Genomic DNA, 18,280 nt, shown 5'->3' on the forward strand with positions numbered 1-18,280 from the left:
CTGGTCCAGCAGCGCACAAATGGAAAAACGGTGCATTCGCCTGACAGTGGGAATGAGCTATCATCTGTTTCAAACTCTACCCGATTTACATAAAAACCTCTAAAATTCAGAAATGACTGGAAAAAAAACCCACTCATGAGTAGATGGTAAATTTCATCTGTCTAAACAAGACTTGTAAAACGAGACACTGGGTGCAGAATTTTAAAATGCGCCCTGGGCTTCGAGCTGTAGACATTTTCAAGCAACAAACATCTGGTGTTCCTCCCCGCCTATGGGAACTGTTTGCGAATGCTGTCTTCCCTTTCAACATAACAAGAACACATTCGCCCCTCCAGTACGGCATAAGAGGGGGAAAAAAAAGTAGCTGGTGGTTTACAGTGGACTCCTCACCTCAGGTTTAGAAATATAACGGATGGATTTCTCATTATCTATCTGCCGTTTGAATCAAAGACAGACTTTCGCAGCTTAATTGGCTCTTCAGAAGTTCTCCTTTGACAGCATTTTCATGATTGATCTCCTATTATTAGAAAATCACTAACTCTCACAGATCAACACAGCGCAGATGGGCAACAATTACACCTGATCATTTAAAGGCTGAAGACATTTTTCATAATTAATTAAGGTGTTAAATTATGTACTGTTTACATACAATACATGCAGGCAATTACAGCAAATGTCTTGAGTCTTTTAATATGATTTGCAGATGACATATTGGCATTTGTTATCTATTATTTCCTACATCTTGCGGCTGCACGGTGCAAGCTTAAAAGAGAGTGAAATAAATTCAGCTCACTGAAGATCTGCTACGAAACTAACTAAAAAAATGTTGTGCAGCTTTGAGACCTTTGATGTTTTCAGCACAAACCGATGGAAAAACACTGACCAAAAGCGCAGAACATGGCAAAAATATTTACTACTCTCTGTACTGGTTGCGGGTCATGCCAGGAAGGGAGACAAAGCAACTGTGTTCTTGCCTCATCGATCCGTGCAGTATTCTTTGTTTCCTTCTCCTTCAGCACCTTAACGTACCGGTTTCAATGAAAGCAGCTCCTCAGCGCCGCCACTCGAAACACTAGCTGTGCAAATATTGCAAACGGACTGCTTTCATTTTCGTGTCAAAATGGGTCCAAGCTCCACAGATTTCAGCTGCACCTCTTGAAAACGAGTGCGCTTGCTGACCCCGAGACAATCCTGCGACGTGGTAGTTTAATCTAAAGACTCAAATTATTTTGGGTTAAACATAGCTGATATCTTTAAATTAAAACGTGTCTAGATCAGGTCTTATTCCTGTCTAGGACTGACTCTGGATATGCCAATTACAGTCTCCATTCTTTGGCTCTCCTATCTGGAGCATAAACAACCAGAGTAAATCGGCTCTTTCTTGAGTAAAAGTCCTCAAACTTGTCCCCAAAATGATTGTTTACTGTGCCATTTAAAGCTCTCACTGTACTGAGCAAGGCCACAATCAAGTCATTCTTGACATACACAAAAGCAGAGCAGTTTTGTCATATGTTTAAGGTTAATCCTGGTTTATTATAATCTGGATCTTGCCATCATTGCTATCCATGAAACAGCAGCGTACTCATCACCTTAACCTACTGAAACCTTAAACCCAAAGGCCAGTTTGAAGCAAAAATCATACATTTTTTCACAGAATTAAAGACATTGTCAGTATACATTTGTATATTTGTGCAAAATATAGTCAAGGAAATTACATTTTTGATAATTCATGGCATTATAACTGTGTCAGACTGCAAAGTAGACATTTTTCAGTTCCCTCTACTTCCAGACATGCTTGTGCCATTTCCATAGAGGTACAAGACTTTACTTGCAGTGAAAAATGAGTCCATAGTGAGTAAAAATGTAAAAATCAGAAACTGCTCGGAGTTCAGAGGGTTCATTGTTGACACATGAATGTATATGGAGACAAAAATAGGTCCGTCAGGGCAAGTTAGCGAAAGCCAACAAATGGAAAAATAGACATCCATCATCAACCTGCTTCAGCTATGACCTGCAATTTTCCCAACAGCTGTGGATTCAAACCACTTTCCTGCGCAATGGGATTATAATATGCTGTATCCATCATGGTGCTAAATGATAAGTTGGGCTTCAATCTTATTTGATTCATTCAATTGCATGGCAATCCACCAAACAGCTACTGAGACATTTAGCTTAAAAGCACATGAAGTGAAATTATAGGGAGACAATGCTCGTGTTCAATAAACAGTCATGTTAGCAGCATGACAAGTCATTTTTCATAGGCAGGTAAAAGCGCCGCAGCGACTCAAAGCAGAAGAAGGCAGCAGCCCCTGCTCTTCACCGAGGTGATGATCCCTTGTGTGTAAACTATAGGCCATGCTGTCAGAATTACAGTAAAAGCAGTCATAATATGTTCCACACAAGTGAAAAATTGAGTCCACATCTGCAGCCGTTGGGCTTGTGCTTCCACAGACAGCCAGACAGCAACAAGGAAGAGTTCATGGTGTGGTCACAGTAGTGAGCCGGAGAGATTTACAACACTAATCTTCCACAGGATAACGCCAGGAGAGGATGATGGAGAGAAGAACTTGGGAGACAGACGCATCAAGACATTCAGGGAGAGAGGAATCTGACACAAATTAAATGCAGCCTCATCGCAGCAGGCTGTGGCGTACATTTGTGTCGACAGGAGTTCATGAAACAAACTTTCCCTCCAAATGACCGACAACTGGGAATCTCATTATCATATTTTACCGGGACAAGGCGAGCAGTTGACTGCATATGGTATCTTTCACTCCATGCACAACAGTCTTATTGTGCGTCTCACCGCATACTGGTTACCACAATAGAGCGTGACAGAGCCGGGAGTCCTATCAGACTTTCATTATACACCTGAGCAGCACGGCTCCATATGAACAGCTACTAAGCCACTGAGTGTTAGACACCAGACGGTCCGCTGCAGCGAGGGAAACATCTGCAGCGTCTCAGAAGGAAGATGAATGTGGGTGCTGTGGGAGAGCTCAGAGTGTCTCCACCATTGATCTGGCTTGCAGTGGCTGAGTGTTTGGGGCCGCGCGAGTCACGGGAGTCAAGTCAGCATGTCACAGCCAATTAAACAGCGTCCTCAGACACAACACGCAGACACCTTCCAGTGAGCAGACGAGCAGCACAGAGCTCCGGATGGGAAACGGAGCACAGAGTGAGGCGGCGGCGTCTTGTCGAGGAGAGAGGACCGGCAGATTGAGCCTTTCATGTGGTGATTTCATGTCTCCCGCCTGGAAATAACTTCATCTGTGTTTTATTCAGCTCTGTCTGTCTCTGGTTATCTGTTATCTGTGCACTACAACCAGAGCCACTCCACCAACACAGATATGCACCGTGTTTTATGCAGAAAAATTTTATTCATTCAAGTAAAAAAGCTAAATCACAGCTGATGGGTTTTTTTAAGTACTTGCTTCTGTTCCTGCAGTGTGTGAAAGGCTGAACAAATTCTGTAGGTTACAGGGTTAATAGCTATACATCTGTCAGATTAGTTTAAACAACAGCCCACATAATATGCAAATTATTCGAGTATCATTTGAAAATGTGCTTTTCCAAGGTTTTTACTTGCCGAGTCCTCTGATTTTACAGCCAAGTAGTAAATTTGAGCTCTGAATCGGTGTCCACACTGGCTGAGTGTCTGTGGGCGGGTGGAGGTCGTGGACGGCAATGGGGCAGGGGTTAATTAAAAGATATGGTCTGCCCTGAACATCTCTTTCTTTTCTAATAGCTGCTCTCCTGAATCCAAATGCTGAAATACACACAGCTGAGAACACACAAGCTCACACTGGAGACAAAGCAAACTCTATTTCCAGTCTGTATCAGTGCACAACATTAGGCCTCATCTATGAGTGTATAGAGCGACTAGGGGGACTGTAATTATTTCCAACTATTCCTCTCAAAGTCTATTTTCTGCCGCTACGGGTCAGCTGTAATCGCATATATAAAACTTAATATAGCGCAAATTGTCACAGCTACCAAAAGAAGTAAAATAACCCGTTGAGCCATCTCAGCGGCTAATGAAATGAAATCTTTAACAAGGTGAAGCAAAGTCCTTCCTCACAGCAGTCAAGGCCCGCAAAGGCCCGGCTGTCGTGTCAGCTCTTCAACATTTAATTATGTTTTTTAGCACTTCAGCCTCAAGTGGCTCAGCGCAGCCGGGGCCTCTGGGAGACTCGAGCGACTCCTGCACAGACGGGCAGACTAACAACACCAGCTGCTGGCATGTGAATGCGTCTACCTGCGTCCTGAGTGCACGTCCTCCAATGTGCGTTTCCAGGAGGAGAATCAAAACGCAACAAGAAACAAAAAGCTGAAGAATCACAGTGGCTGTATCGAGTGCAGTAGCTTAGTGTGGGTAGAAACACCTCCAAGTTGGTGCTGAAAGGATGAGTCATTCATTGATCTAATAGTCGTTTGCAAAATGTGTAGTAGTTTTATTTTCTCACGTGTAAAATTGCTGTTTTTCTCAGTTTCATTCGCTATGAATTGAATATCTTTGAATTTTGGGCATAAATGAGGGACAGGTGTAACTTTGAAAGCCTCTGAAGGGCATTTTCAGTCTGTTTTGACATTAAATAGACTAAAATTTGAATTAATATTATCTCTAAATGCAAATTAATGAATTCAAAGTCAGAACTACAGGTCAAAACAACACACAAAGCAAAAACATTTTCTCCGTAACGTTCTTCAGTTCTCAGTCAGGCTCAAGGCAGAATGTGTGCAGAGTTTGTCATATTTTTCAGAATTTCCTCAGCGTTATATGTAAAGTAGGCTGGCTTGCTGACACACAATATTTATACCTTTATGAAAACTGCAGCAAGAATACACAGAATCCCATTCTGCCCGTGTTATCTTCTCTCCCCAGATCCTGCTTTATGCTCAGGCTGGGGCACCTGTTTGGCCTCTGAACATCTACACCAGGACGAACGTGGAGGTGTGGGTTACTGCATGCGTGTGAGAAATTACGTACACGCACATTTGCATTAGTGTAACCTGAATGTCAACCAGACTGACAGGTGTGTTCACTATGGATGTACACGCTGCAGAGGGAGATAATTTGTGCACCACAGAAAACACAAATACATTTTTCTGTACTCCTTCCTCTTTAACCAATCACATCCTCTTGTTAACCGAAGCTGCGTCCAACAAGATGTGACCACCTTGTGTTTACTCCTGATATACTCAAGTCACACAACATGTAAACACTCCTTTTCCCGATAATTCAGCATTTCACGCCTACTTTGCTTGGCCCCAAGGCTTTCGGGGTAATTATCATGGTATTTCCATTCGCAAGCCCCTGGGCATGGCAATCTGGAAGGGACGGATTTGGACAGTTCTGATCCACTACATGTTTGGAAAATGTTCCTCTGCCTCGGGGAAGAGAAACATATTTTCTAATATTTTTTAAAATACACTTGTAGAGTTTTATCATATACTATTTTTTGGACAATGTTTACCTGATAAAGTAGTGTCGGGTGTAAACACGGTTCCTGCAAACTCAGCTAGAATGCTTCAGCTAAACCAAAAAATTTACTGTTTTTAAGTGGTGGATGAATGGTAGAAAATGAGCAACAGAAACTATGTCAGTGGAATAGAAGTGCTTCATTAAGTCAGACACATTTAACAGTCCCTATCTGGCCTGGATGCCGTGTTATAAGGTTTTTGCTGTGGCGGTCAGTGTTTGATCTTGGTCTCTACGAAGCTCAGCGATGCTCCATCGGTGCCCAGGAGCTCGGCGGCGGCGGCTGTTTTCAAATCGCCAAACATCAGAGGAGAACCAGTCGGTCTTTTCTGTCCTTGACTCTGACACACTTACTGAAGGACAAAGCCTCTAGCACTCTCTCTGCTTTCATAAAAAATACATGCAGCAACAAAAAAGATCAGGTGTGGAGCATCACAGTAGTTTGGTTGTGTGCGCAGTCACAGAAATACACTGCTTAATATAACACTGGTGTTAATGAGGTCCTGTATGTTTGTGTGAATATACGTGTTACTGTGAAAATGAAAGCTACAGCTGCATCCACTGCAGCTTCGCTATGTCTCTCAGTTCACTGGACGTAATCACATGCTGTTCATAGAAATTAAACACATTTACAGTAAACAAATACGCCAGCGAGTGATATTGCAGATGGGTTAAAGACATAACAATCAACAAACACTGACATCTCAGTGTGCATTTCCAACAAGACTTATAAATCTTAAATGACAGTTTGGTTTTCCTCCTTCTCCACCTGCCAACCTGTGCCAGAGCTTACTTTATTGTCAACTCATGCATAATCCATTCGCTGCACACCTTATCAAAAACCCCAGACTCAAATAAATCTGACCGTATTATTTGAAAAGGCAGAGAATCGTCTGGGAACTTTTCTCTTTTTTTTTTCTCCCTCCTCCACAAGAAATAAAACTTTTTCTCTATAAGTCATTCGGTACTCTTTTTTAATATATTTTCTAAACCTCAATTTATCTACCCAAACATGAGCTCTCAAGTGGAGGACCACAGTGCACGGACAAAGTGCGCACAAGCACATGTCCAAAGAGGATTTTCGGAGAAGACAAATGAACTTGAGTGGAGTCGGAGGAGAGAGGCCAAAGTGGGGCAACAGTTAAAGATGTGTTGCTCTCGAAAAGAAGCAGCTGACTAACTCTGAATTCTAAGCAGAGGAAAGTTCTGCTTCTTCTTTTTTTTTTCTCCCTGAGGCACTAAAAGACCAGTTGTGTTGTCTAAGAGGGCCAGATGGGCCTGCGCTCTGTGACTAAACTCTGGGCACATACACACCTCCAGGACCCTCGAGCTGATCAGCATTCAAAGCCAGCGCTCACCGTTTTCCCCTTTCCTCACTTCCTAAAATCTCCTTTCTCTACTCTGCTGATGGTTCCCCAGAGAGGACGGGAATCGCTGCCGTTTATCCACTTATTCCTCGGGGGGGAAAAAAAGGAGGCTCAGCCAGCGGGAGACAAACCGAGGTAGAAGGTGATGCTGAGCACAGACGCTGAGCTGGACCTTTACGCTGTTAGCAAACATGGGGGCAGGGAGACCAAACACCCCCCAGACATTATGAAGCTTACACTTTCTCCCTTTTATTCCCCAACAGACTTATGTAACCTTCCTACGACTGCTCTCAGAGTTTAAACCCCTTAATCCTGTTAACCATGCACAAAAAGGTACCCAAACTGCACAAACTCACTCTTTTATTTACCTAATAGCATGGTATGAAAGCGGTTTTGGAGTCAATCCCAGTTCACTTTCACTTCTGCAACGACGGGGCGTTTCCAGCTTCACAGCGAACACAGATCGATCAAGCAAATGAGGGAAAAAAAATCACATACATGTGGCAGTTTACAGCTCGAGAGGCTGAAACATGACGCCACTTGCAGCAGGAAGACGCCTCTTAAGAACACCTGCGCTGCTGCACTCACCGGAGCTCTATTGTGATCTGATGAGGCCGAGGAGAAAGAGCAGGCCACACACATATTGTCTGAGCACCTCGCTTTGTTCCTGTGCTCAAAAAAAGCAACTGCACTCTGAGTGCACTTCACTGCGCTGTTTGATGGTGTTCGAGTACAGAAAGACAAAGCAAGATTGCTGGGCTACATGTGAGACTGAATTTAGCTGCGATCGTACAGCTGACTTTACTATTACTGGGGCGGCTGTGGCTCAGGTGGTAGAGCGGGTCGTCCAATGATCGAATGGTTGGCGGTTCGATTCCCGCTCTCGCCTAGTCATGTGCTGCATGCCGAAGTTTCCTTGGGCAAGATTCTGAACCCCGAATTGCCTACCAGTGACTGTTCCACTGGTGTGTGAATGTATACTGACTGATGTTGCAGGTTGATTAGCAACCTGCACATTAGTGTGTGAATGTGTGTGTGTCTGGGTGAATGGGAGCAATTGTTGTAAAAGCGCTTTGAGTACTCTGATGAGTAGAAAAGCGCTATATAAGAGCAAGTCCATTTACCATTTACCAAATCATACAGCCATGGCCATAAGTTTGGACACAAGTACCATGACGCTTGTGAATCTTAGAAAATACCACAAAATTGTCACTTACCAGTCATAGCCATCAACCAAAATGAAATACAGATATTTCTAGTGCATAAATTTGATGTTTGACAGCAAATATTGACATTGGAATATTAACTGCAAATTGTTGCACAAATTTTGTCATTGACTGATGAAAGTTTTTCATATACTATTTGCTGTCAAACATCAAATTTATGCACTGGAAATATCTGTATTTCATTTTGGTTGATGGCTATGACTGGTATTTATATTGTAAGTGACAATTTTGTGGTATTTTCTAAGATTCACAAGCGTCATGGTACTTGTGTCCAAACTTATGGCCATGGCTGTACATGATGAACGATAAAGAAAAAAAGAAATGGAAATGATTCATGATGACAGCTAGATGGTAAGAGTTTGAGGACAGCTGAGCATAACCTTTGCTTAGTGAGAAAAGTCAGAATTCAGAGAATAAATCTTCAAATTAGATAGACGTTAATACTCTTCTGTATAGGCAGTGGATGGATAGACTGGTTTAGGCTTTTACTTTGGTCTTAAAAAAAGGCAAAAATAAAATAAAAAGTAGCAGGGTTAGGAATGAAAGTGTTCTAAGTTGACTTTGCTGATTCCTTTCATAAATATGAAATAACCAAGAATCCACAAAACACCGAAAAACAAATCCTCTGTGTGGTATCATGAGCAAACTGCAAAAACAGACGGCCTACAGGTAGTTTGAGGCACAAAAGGCAAATCAGTTCAGACTTTAACCAGGATCATTAAATAGCAAACCTTTGTTCAACCCACAGGCAACACAAAAATAATTTGTTTGTGAGGCAAATGTTGTAATGAAGAAGTCCTGTTGGGATTGCCACCCCTGGCATTAAAGAATTAACTTTCTGATTGTTTTCTGACAGAACACCTGAGATAAATTTCCCCACTCCTCATTGTTTGCACAAATTTAATCTCAAAAGCAAACCTATTTGCTTTCGTCCAGTTGACATTTCTGACGATCTTTCTGCGAGGCATTTAGTAGATTTTCATATTTTCATATCAACAGTTGTTTTTAAAAATACAAATTTCTGCAACTCAAATCTAATTAAAAACAGAGACACAATAAATTAAAAAACAACAGACATGATGATAAAGTTGTGAAGAATTCTGTTCCTGTGAGTATATGAGTCACAATAAATATACTACATAACCAATAAGTGAAATGAAAAAAACTCAGGCATTTAATAGACAGATTTAAGAGGTTTATCAGGGTGCAATAATTTAACATTTGACTGGGACCTAAATCCAGACACTAACTAGACTGATATTATATGGCTACAGGCTAACTTTTAAAGCTATTTCACGGTGTGTGTGCTGCTATATGTGCAGAGCTAATGTGTGCGTTGCTGCTAATAAACTAAAAAAAAAAAGCTGTGGAGCAGAGCTAATGCTAATGAATCCAGCGCTTCCTGAATAATCAAATGGAAATTACTTTTTATTAGTTGCTTGCTTTAACCACCGCTGTGATAAAATACACTGTGGAAAAGCTGATAATCACAAAAGATAGCATCCGAAACAACTTCACACTGGGAGGCAATTTGTTCAGAGTTGAGAATGAGCTGCAGTCAGTGTAACAGCTGTGTGTCCTAATTAGCGCAGGAATTCATCAGCTGTGGTCACAGATATGTGTGTGGTGAGGTGACGATGATCTTGACTTTTGATCACTAAAATCTAATCAGTTCATCCTCAAGTCTAAGTGAATATTTTTGTTAAATTTAAGATATTCTCTTTAAGTAATAAAGAGATATCTCATTCAAAGCAATAGGAGACACAGACATATAACAACCCAAAATCATAATAAATAAAACAAAAACAGTGGCATTTAACTGAAGTTTTGGTTGTTACGGTGACAATTATTATATTTTACAAAGTAGAAACGAAGCCAGTGCCTGCAAGGAAAAACATGCTACAAGCAAGTTTACCGAATGTATTTCTATTCATCCAAAAACAATAAACCTAACGTAATCCTGCAGAGCAACACACGAGCATTTAGAAAGATAACAGAACCAGGATTGTTGATCGCTCTTGAAAAATGTCTCCGTTTTATAATCTGACAGTGCTATGGGTATAGTTTCATAATAGTTAGCTATAAACACAACTTGGTTGTGGGCATTAGAGAAAATGTTTTGTATCATAATAACTCACAGGGACCTTTGTCACCAGTTAAAATAAGAAATCAACATCGACCACAGAGAAAAAGCAAATAATTACATATTATGTGATAAAACTGTCCCATAATCCTCAGCTGTGTCCTCGACACTGTGTGACCCACTTCATCCTCTGCACGTACCTGCTTGTCCTTGTCCTTCGCTTTCCCACTGCCCGACACCCGCGACGAGGTGACATCACGGGGGATGACAGAGATTTGGTGCAGTGGCATGTTCATCCCAGCAGAGCCAACCGGGGACGCTCACACACACACTTCCTTTCCCGCTGCAAGAGCAAAGGGCATGATGGTCCGAACTACGACTCTCTCCCCGCGCCGCCCTGCAGAGGACACACATCACATCAGAATCAGCCACAGACATGTCTTCTATCACAGCAGCTGGAGGGCAGAACTTCAGGTGTACAGAAAGAGATGAGAAATGACAGTCCTGAAGTGGTGCAGCTGCAGTTCCTTTTTTCCAATTTTGCACTCTGAAGTGTGTAGTTGTCTGGTGTGCTCATCACTTGACTAGAATTCTTAAGACTTACTCAGGCCAGAATTAAATTTATTAAATCAGATTTTGATGAGAGTGGCACTTTGCATCAAAGACTCCACCTCTGGAGTCGGTCTATTCATCTGTGAACATACTAGGCAATTTTTATTTATAGCTAGATCCCTTTATTGCTGCCACAATCTCATTCTTTCAGTCGCTACCCAGAGCTCATGACCACAGGAGAGGATTGTAATGTAGATGGACTGATAAATCGAGAGCTTGGCCTTCTGGCTCAGCTCTCTCTTCACCATGACCAACGTCCACATTACTGCTAATGCAGCATAACATTTGAAAAAGTGATATTTGAATTATTTTTAGGTATTTGCAATGGTATGCGTAGTCTCTAAATGCTATGTTACTGGCACTGGCTTCTTGGCTGATGTGTTTTGTTAAACTGATGAACTACTATGTCTTTTAATTAACTGCAGTAACTTTTTCAGAATTTTGAACCCTAGTAGAAGCTTACAAAAGCTGGTCCATGAACTTTCCTTGTTTCTGACAAGGAACAAGTGCAGTCTTGAAGAAACTTTCATCTCTCCTCAAACCCCAAAAGCACAGTCATCTCCTGTGATTTTCCACCGGAGAGCACAGGTTCGTCTGAGAATAGCACAGAGTATAATAAATGATCACAGAGGTGATCCCTGAAGTGCGTAATAAATCACTACAGAGGTGTGCAGGAATTCACTCTTTTTCTTTGCCCAAAGACCTGGATTCAGAGCGATGATTTCCACACCAGAGAGTGGAGGAGAGTCTCTCATTCTTGGATAGATTCAGACAAAGTCATGAAAGCGGCAGCAGTGGCAGCAGCAGCAGTATGGGGCTGTCCTGGGGAGTTACACAAGAGGTTTTACAAATGGATCATCTTAACTTCAGTTAATGCAGCCATCTGTACTGCTACTGACAGCAATTAAGCTTTAGCTCCTTCTCACCACTAGGCTGTATGTGTTTGCACGCAGGCCCGTCTGCCAAGCAAACCCTCAAGCTCCGCAGCACGAAAATGACAGGATTAAGAAACCAAAAAGCAAGCAGACAGATGGGAGGTCAGTGAAAAGGCAGCAATCAGAAACCAGCGTTGAAGACTGGGAGGAGGGTGTTGAACTGAGAAGGGACACACGGGTTCAGTGAGGAGAAGAGCCTCCAGAACTGTCACTTCAGTTCATCACCACGCTGTCGCTGATAGCTGTTCATCAAGATGGAGAGGTGATTACGCTCATCTCAGCTTCGTGTGAAACAGCTGGCAGTGTCCGCTACGTAGGTGCCAAAACAAAGGGGGGCATCCCGTGCTAACAAAGACCAGTAATACATTTCTCTAGTACAGTAGCCAAGTGTAGAATAAGGCCCTGTCCACACGTATCCGGATAAGTCTGAAAACGCATATATTTTTCTCCGATTCGGCCTGTCATCCACATGTAACCGGAGGTTCTTGGTTCTGAAAACGGAGGTTTTGAAAACTCCGGCCAAAGTGGAGATTTGGGAAAAACCCCGGGTATGCGTTTACATGTGGACAGACATAACCGGAGTTTTAGGAGCACAGACGACAATGCCTGCGACAAAACTGCTGTGACGTCAGACATGCGACCTGTGTCGACAATCGGAGCAGAATGGACGCGCTCAAAAGTGTACTTGTTTCAGCAATACTACAGGCGCTTTTTGCTTGTTTGATCTTACAAGCTCATTTACTGCTTCACCTCGAAGAGCACTGGAGAAGGAGGACTGCTGTGACTTCCGCTATTTTGCACCTGACAACCATTCCACGTCCTCGGCATGTTCGCTTGATATATACGTACATGTATCCGGATGCGTGCAGACGGAGATTTTTGTAGAAAACGGAGACGTGTGGCTGCAGATTTTTTCCTAAACAGAGGGGGGCGGATATTCGGTTTTAAAAATATCCGGATACGTGTGGACATGGCCTAAGAATGAATGATTTTGAGCAATGAAAATTCCTGTACCTGAAAATGTCTGGGGGTTAGAGGAAGTAACGGAGGGCTCTGATACCCATTTCTCATCTACTTTATCAACACAAAATAGGGAGTTTATTCTGGCTGTATATGTACCAGAGCCTATTCTTTGCCATGCAGTTACAAAAAAACCACAACAATATTACCCATAGACATTAATTGATTCGTTTATGAATCAAAAATTGTAACCCTCTAAATGCTAGAATCAGCCAGCAAATTTGAAATATGCTATCTTTAAAATATCACTAAAATTACACGATGTATCACAGAAAAGAATTATGAAAATCGTCTCATTATCAACAGCGCCCGAGCTGCGTTTCTGTGGTGCACCGTTTTATGGGAAAAATCAGCAAAATCTACGCCTAAAATCGCTACTTCATTCTTCATAGATTCATTTAACAATTTGCCAAAAATAAACCCTTTGCACTAACCAAATTCTGTCAAAAAAAATAATAATAATTTGACAATAATAATTCTTTTTCGCTCAGCACAACTGTGAAGCCACGACTTACTGAGCTGCCACCAACAATTATGTTGGTGGCAGCTCATTCAGGATCTTAAACATTCAGGATCTTATGAGCTAAACTAGGAGGAACTGCAGGCTGTGTTTACACAGCGCAGATAGGAGGAGACAAAACAAAGTGAAGAAGTGGTAAAGGGAAGTGGTAAAATATCTACAGCATGCAGAGCAATACCTTCTTTCTTTATCCATAGTTGTGCCTCAGACACTGTTCAGAACAGTAGTGAGCTGCCTAAAGTTCAGTTAAACATAGATGAACATGTTATCAGTTGCGTATTGTTGCTTATCCTGGCAGACTACTATTAAACTGATTTAACACAGTTCAACTTCAAAATGCCTTCTACTAATGAAGATGCATTTAGATATCCAGTGACGCTCAAAATGATAACACTATCTGAGGAAATCTCTATTTCATGCACTATGGCTGCTCCCAATTATCACCCTGTATGACTGATTAATCCGTTTGAGCTTTTCATGAAAGCTTTCATCTGGAAAATATCAGTCATTATAGTAAAGCACAGCTACACTACCATGAAAACATGTCCTCAGAGGAGAAATTATAACTGTTCAAAACTAACATATACATTAAAAACACTTGTAAATATCTGAATATCTATTGTAGATGGACTTCCATCAGACAGCGCTCCACCACCATCATTAAAATACAACAGCAGCGTCTCAGAAACTTGAAGAGTCTATGCAAAGGAGCACCGAAGCTCTTCTGAGGCCTCGTTTGCCTTTATGTATGTCAGCCATCTCGACACAACGCTTAGAAAGTAGCTTCCTGAATTGAGTTTACACAATCGCAAGGTCAACTCAATACCACAATGTGGGAAAATTGTTTTCAGAGGAAGAGCACACTAAAGACAAACTTTTTTTTCATCTGAAGTGCTGATAAAAAATAAAAAAACAGTGCTTGTTTGTTGTGAAGCACAAAAGAAGTTATACAGCGCTGTCTCCCAGAGGATAAAATGCATTTATATTTGACAATTCCATGCACAATTTACCAAGCTACTGCAGGAGGCAGAGTGCCCTCCGGTATATGTGGAGGTCAGGATGGTGGAGTTCTTGAGATGCTGCTGCAAAGATGACTCATATTTTTGAGTCATGTACAACCCAAACTTGAAGCTTCATTCAGTGGTAAAAGCCTGTTATGCTACTGTAGTTAGATGTGTTGACTTTTGGCAGGCAAAGCTTTCTGACAAATAAATCGAGAAATCTGTGTGTGTGTTTTTTGTTTGCTTTCGCAGACAACTTTTCCATTTTTCATCCAAGCGACTTTAAACTTGGTGGATGTATTGCTGGAGGTCTGTGGACTTGCAGTGTTGAGTGTGAAGTCATTGCAATGAACAGTCCTCATGTTTTATCTTGTTTTCTGCTTTGGCTGCTTGTGGGCAGAGCATCAGTCATCCCTGTTGCTTGACATCCTCAAAAGCAATGTAGTATTAAACAAGAAAAGCATTCGGAGAGCGCAGTGCTCCACCAAGGCTGCTCAGTTGTTGTACGATTTCCGACGGATAAGTCCCAATAAGTCCGCAGTGGTGGTTTTGTAGTCGGACATAGCATTCACTTGTTGTCATAGTTACAGTGATGCCATCTCTCAATGATACAGAAATCTTTAACAAATCTGTGGATCCAGACTATAAGCCGCATCACTGCCAAAATCTAATCACGTGGTCCGTGTGACATTTCTGACCTTCCATGAAAATTCAATCCAAATCCATTATTTCGTTTTTGAGTAATGTTGCACACAGAAAGACAAACAGACAAACATATGCTGACCATCACATAGCTCTGCTGCATTCCATGGCGGAGTAATAAGTTGGAATTGTGATCAGCCAAAACTTCAGAATCATTCTCTCTTGAAAATAACATCAGTCCAGTCACCAGACGACATGCTGCTAACCAAACAGAAATAAAACAATTCTTTGGTGTTGTGACAAAAGTGAAAAAAAGGCAATAAAAAAGCAGGAAGGGACAACAAAGAAAAGTCATCCTGACTGCAGGCAGAATGTTAAGTCTTTGAAGAAAAAGAAGTCTGGAAAGGCAGCCTGCCTCTGAAAGGGAATCTTAGTTGGAGACGCATCAGTCAGCAACTGCTGGAAAACTGCATCAAACAACTAGGAGCAGGATGACCTTAACTCCTGCCTGCATCTCAACAACTTAAGAGAAACACGGGAGGGATAAAACGGACAACAAGCTCCTGAGGAACCTACTGCTCCTCCCAGTCTGTGCTGCTGCTGTGGCACTAAAATCCAAGGCCGTTCCAACTCCTAAACTTCAGTCTGCTACAGTTTCTGGACCTGGTTCAAGCCCCAAACTGCCTGCTGCAGCCCAAGAAGCACATGTTGAAAAAACGCCTGCACAGCTTGCAGCATCATCCAAGCTTCACCCTTCAGTTCCCACTACCCAGCATGCAGCAATGTCTGAACAGCCTACCATGATTTCCAAACTGCAGCAGTGACTAAACATCCTGTCACCTCACCCAAACTGTAGCCTGCTGCAACGCCGGGACATCAACCTGCAGCGGGTGAAATCCAAACTGCTGTGTGCCAAACCAACTGACAAAATGCTGGCTGCTGTCCCTGAAGTGGTTCAGATCTCTGAGGTAGAATTTCAATGAGATCTTAGGTGATAAAAAAAAAAGGTTACCAATGCTGGAACAAGAAAAGGCTGCCTTACCAAGTGAGATAGAGCACTTGAAAAAAAACGACTGAAACTCAAAGAGCTAAAGCCAGAATAACAGATGGCAGTTCTTTCTGTAAAGTTCAGTAGAGACGATGGATATAAATACTTCCCTAAAAATTGAGCAACTGGAAGCATTTGAAAACATCGAAAAGGACAAGAAGAAGCAGACCGAGACCTGCATAATGCAACAGATGGAGGAAGTCTCAAAATTTAGGATAGACAACAACAGGAGGAAAACAGATCTCATCTCCCAGCTGAACATCTACAAATGACTGAAGTATGGGTTCAGGTGTAGGAGGATCTGGAGAATGAAAGACACTCGTGTCACCACAAACTTCTGGCCTACTGAAATCTATAAACACGCTAAAGAAGGACCTCAAGGAAAAGAAAGGCAAAAAGGAAAATCCGTTCATAGGTTGAGGGACAAACTTATTAATTTATAAGAGCAAAGGTAGATACATAAAGACAAAAAAGAAATTTTAAAGGAACTCATCCAGCTCTTTAAAAACACAGGGGAGGATCTCACTTTGATCTGATCGTTCACCATAGCCCTTTCAAATCGTCCTCCCACTGAATGTCTTCTCTTCCCTCACCCTTCACTTCAACCAAATCCCTCTTATAACATAAATTTATGTAATATTGCACAATAAAAATTAAAATGAAAAATCCTTGACCTGACCAGGCTCACTTTTTCTTTCATTTTCTTTTATGTTTCAGTAAACCTATGTGTGATGTGTACAAAGAACTGAAAATCAAAAACACATTTAAAAACTAACCCAAAGTTTAAATGTGCTTGAAGCATTTTCGGTAACTCAGTTCTGACTTTTGACAGCATGGAATATAATTTTCACCACAGACTTCAAAGATTGCAGGTGTTTTTACGCTGTATCAAGTTCTATACAAATGTAATATAATTTAATAGCAAAAGAAGGAATCTGTGTATCTTACTGTGCTTTGAAAATTTCAACATCTATTCCTCTGGTCAAAGTTGGCTGTTGAGCCAAGAAAGAGCAGTTTAAAGCAGTTCGCATTCGCGGACATAATTTTTAGGGGTCTTTTTAGGGATCCTCAGCAGCCTGTGGGCGGAGCTAAGTTGACTCTGTTGCTAGGCAATATCATCAAAGGGAAAAGTAAGATGTTCCAGATGAAACGCAAGATTGTAGATGGAATCTCCTTTGGCTGCCTGGTGACTGAGCTAAGTCTGTACTTCTCATCAGAACAAGTGATCCTTCTGCTGAGCTGCTGCTCCACGTCACATCCACACAGATCTGCAGCATCACTCCTTCCTCCTGCACTGACAGTGTCTAGACTGCATCGGGAATGTTCCTAGCATCACTACACCCCTAAGCAATATGCATTTATAGCTTTTCTCTAATTTGAGTCTCTTTTGATTGAATTACGTGCTCAAATAATGCATCTCAAAGTAGCTTATTCCCACAGAGTGTCCCTTATTCAGAGCCTTCGGTTTCCAACTACCAGCTGATTACAGTTAGTGAGTTGTTATATATTCCTGTTCCTTAAAAATTCTGTTGTTGCTTTTTATACATCAGATGAAACCCCTTTCTAGAGGTTTTTATTTGTCTTTCTTTACTTCTAGCACATTCTATTAACCTGCATCCCCTCTGGATTCCTGCAGTTTCACCATTTAACACAAAAAGAAGATTTACTGAGCTTTGGTCTTTTGTGAAGCAATGAAACATTTTCATCAGATAATTCCTGTCTGTGTCTGGGAGGCAGCAATAATTTTGACAATTGGAATAAAACATTTATCCTCAGTATTTAAACTGAGATTTAAAAAGGTTTTGTTTCTCATATTTTAGATGATCACAGAAGAATCTTTCCAGCAGGCCTGGTTTTCCAATCCACTCATGGTAAGTACATCCACTGAATATATATGCTACAGTTAGTGGGTGTTTTCAGTGATTAGCACTTGAACTTCCATTTGTAAGTTCAGTACTATTTGTAGTGAAATAGTCCAGACGTTGTGGAACCTCAGGTCCTGTAATTGCAGACATGTTTCATGGAAAGAGTACATTTCTCAAGTGTGTTTGTATCTCTGAGGTATTTTAATGAGTCAATTGTCAGTAAGACAAATGGAAAATCTTGTGTTTTATAGAAAAGCTCTTCGGGGAAACGACCAAGTGTCTGTTTCTGCAGATTTTTAGCAAAATTCAAACACACAAACTTAATATATTTACACAAGGCTTGAAAGTCAAATCAAATGGTCTCTGATGCTCCAGGATTGCATCGCTGTTGTACTAGAATATATTATGCATTGCAGGTTTACTGGAGATCAAGGTTAGTAGACTAAAATGTATTCTACAAGGTAGCCAAAACATTCTAT

The 18,280-nt window shown here is 41.5% G+C and overlaps 1 protein-coding gene across 5 annotated transcripts in view; it reads right to left on the reverse strand.

Annotated features, from left to right (window-relative positions):
* The window catches only part of marchf8 (membrane-associated ring finger (C3HC4) 8), a 93,729-nt gene that overhangs the window by 53,539 nt on the left and 21,910 nt on the right, over positions 1 to 18,280 (reverse strand). For all 5 annotated transcript variants that reach the window (XM_022190081.2, XM_051959818.1, XM_051959820.1 and 2 more), the window contains one exon: positions 10,359 to 10,555. In XM_022190081.2, coding sequence (XP_022045773.1) covers positions 10,359 to 10,454 — 96 coding nt within the window. In that variant the 5' untranslated portion in view covers positions 10,455 to 10,555. The remainder of the gene's footprint in view (positions 1 to 10,358; positions 10,556 to 18,280) is intronic.

Source organism: Acanthochromis polyacanthus, chromosome 15 (genome assembly GCF_021347895.1).
Source record: "Acanthochromis polyacanthus isolate Apoly-LR-REF ecotype Palm Island chromosome 15, KAUST_Apoly_ChrSc, whole genome shotgun sequence".
Taxonomy (NCBI): domain Eukaryota; kingdom Metazoa; phylum Chordata; class Actinopteri; family Pomacentridae; genus Acanthochromis; species Acanthochromis polyacanthus.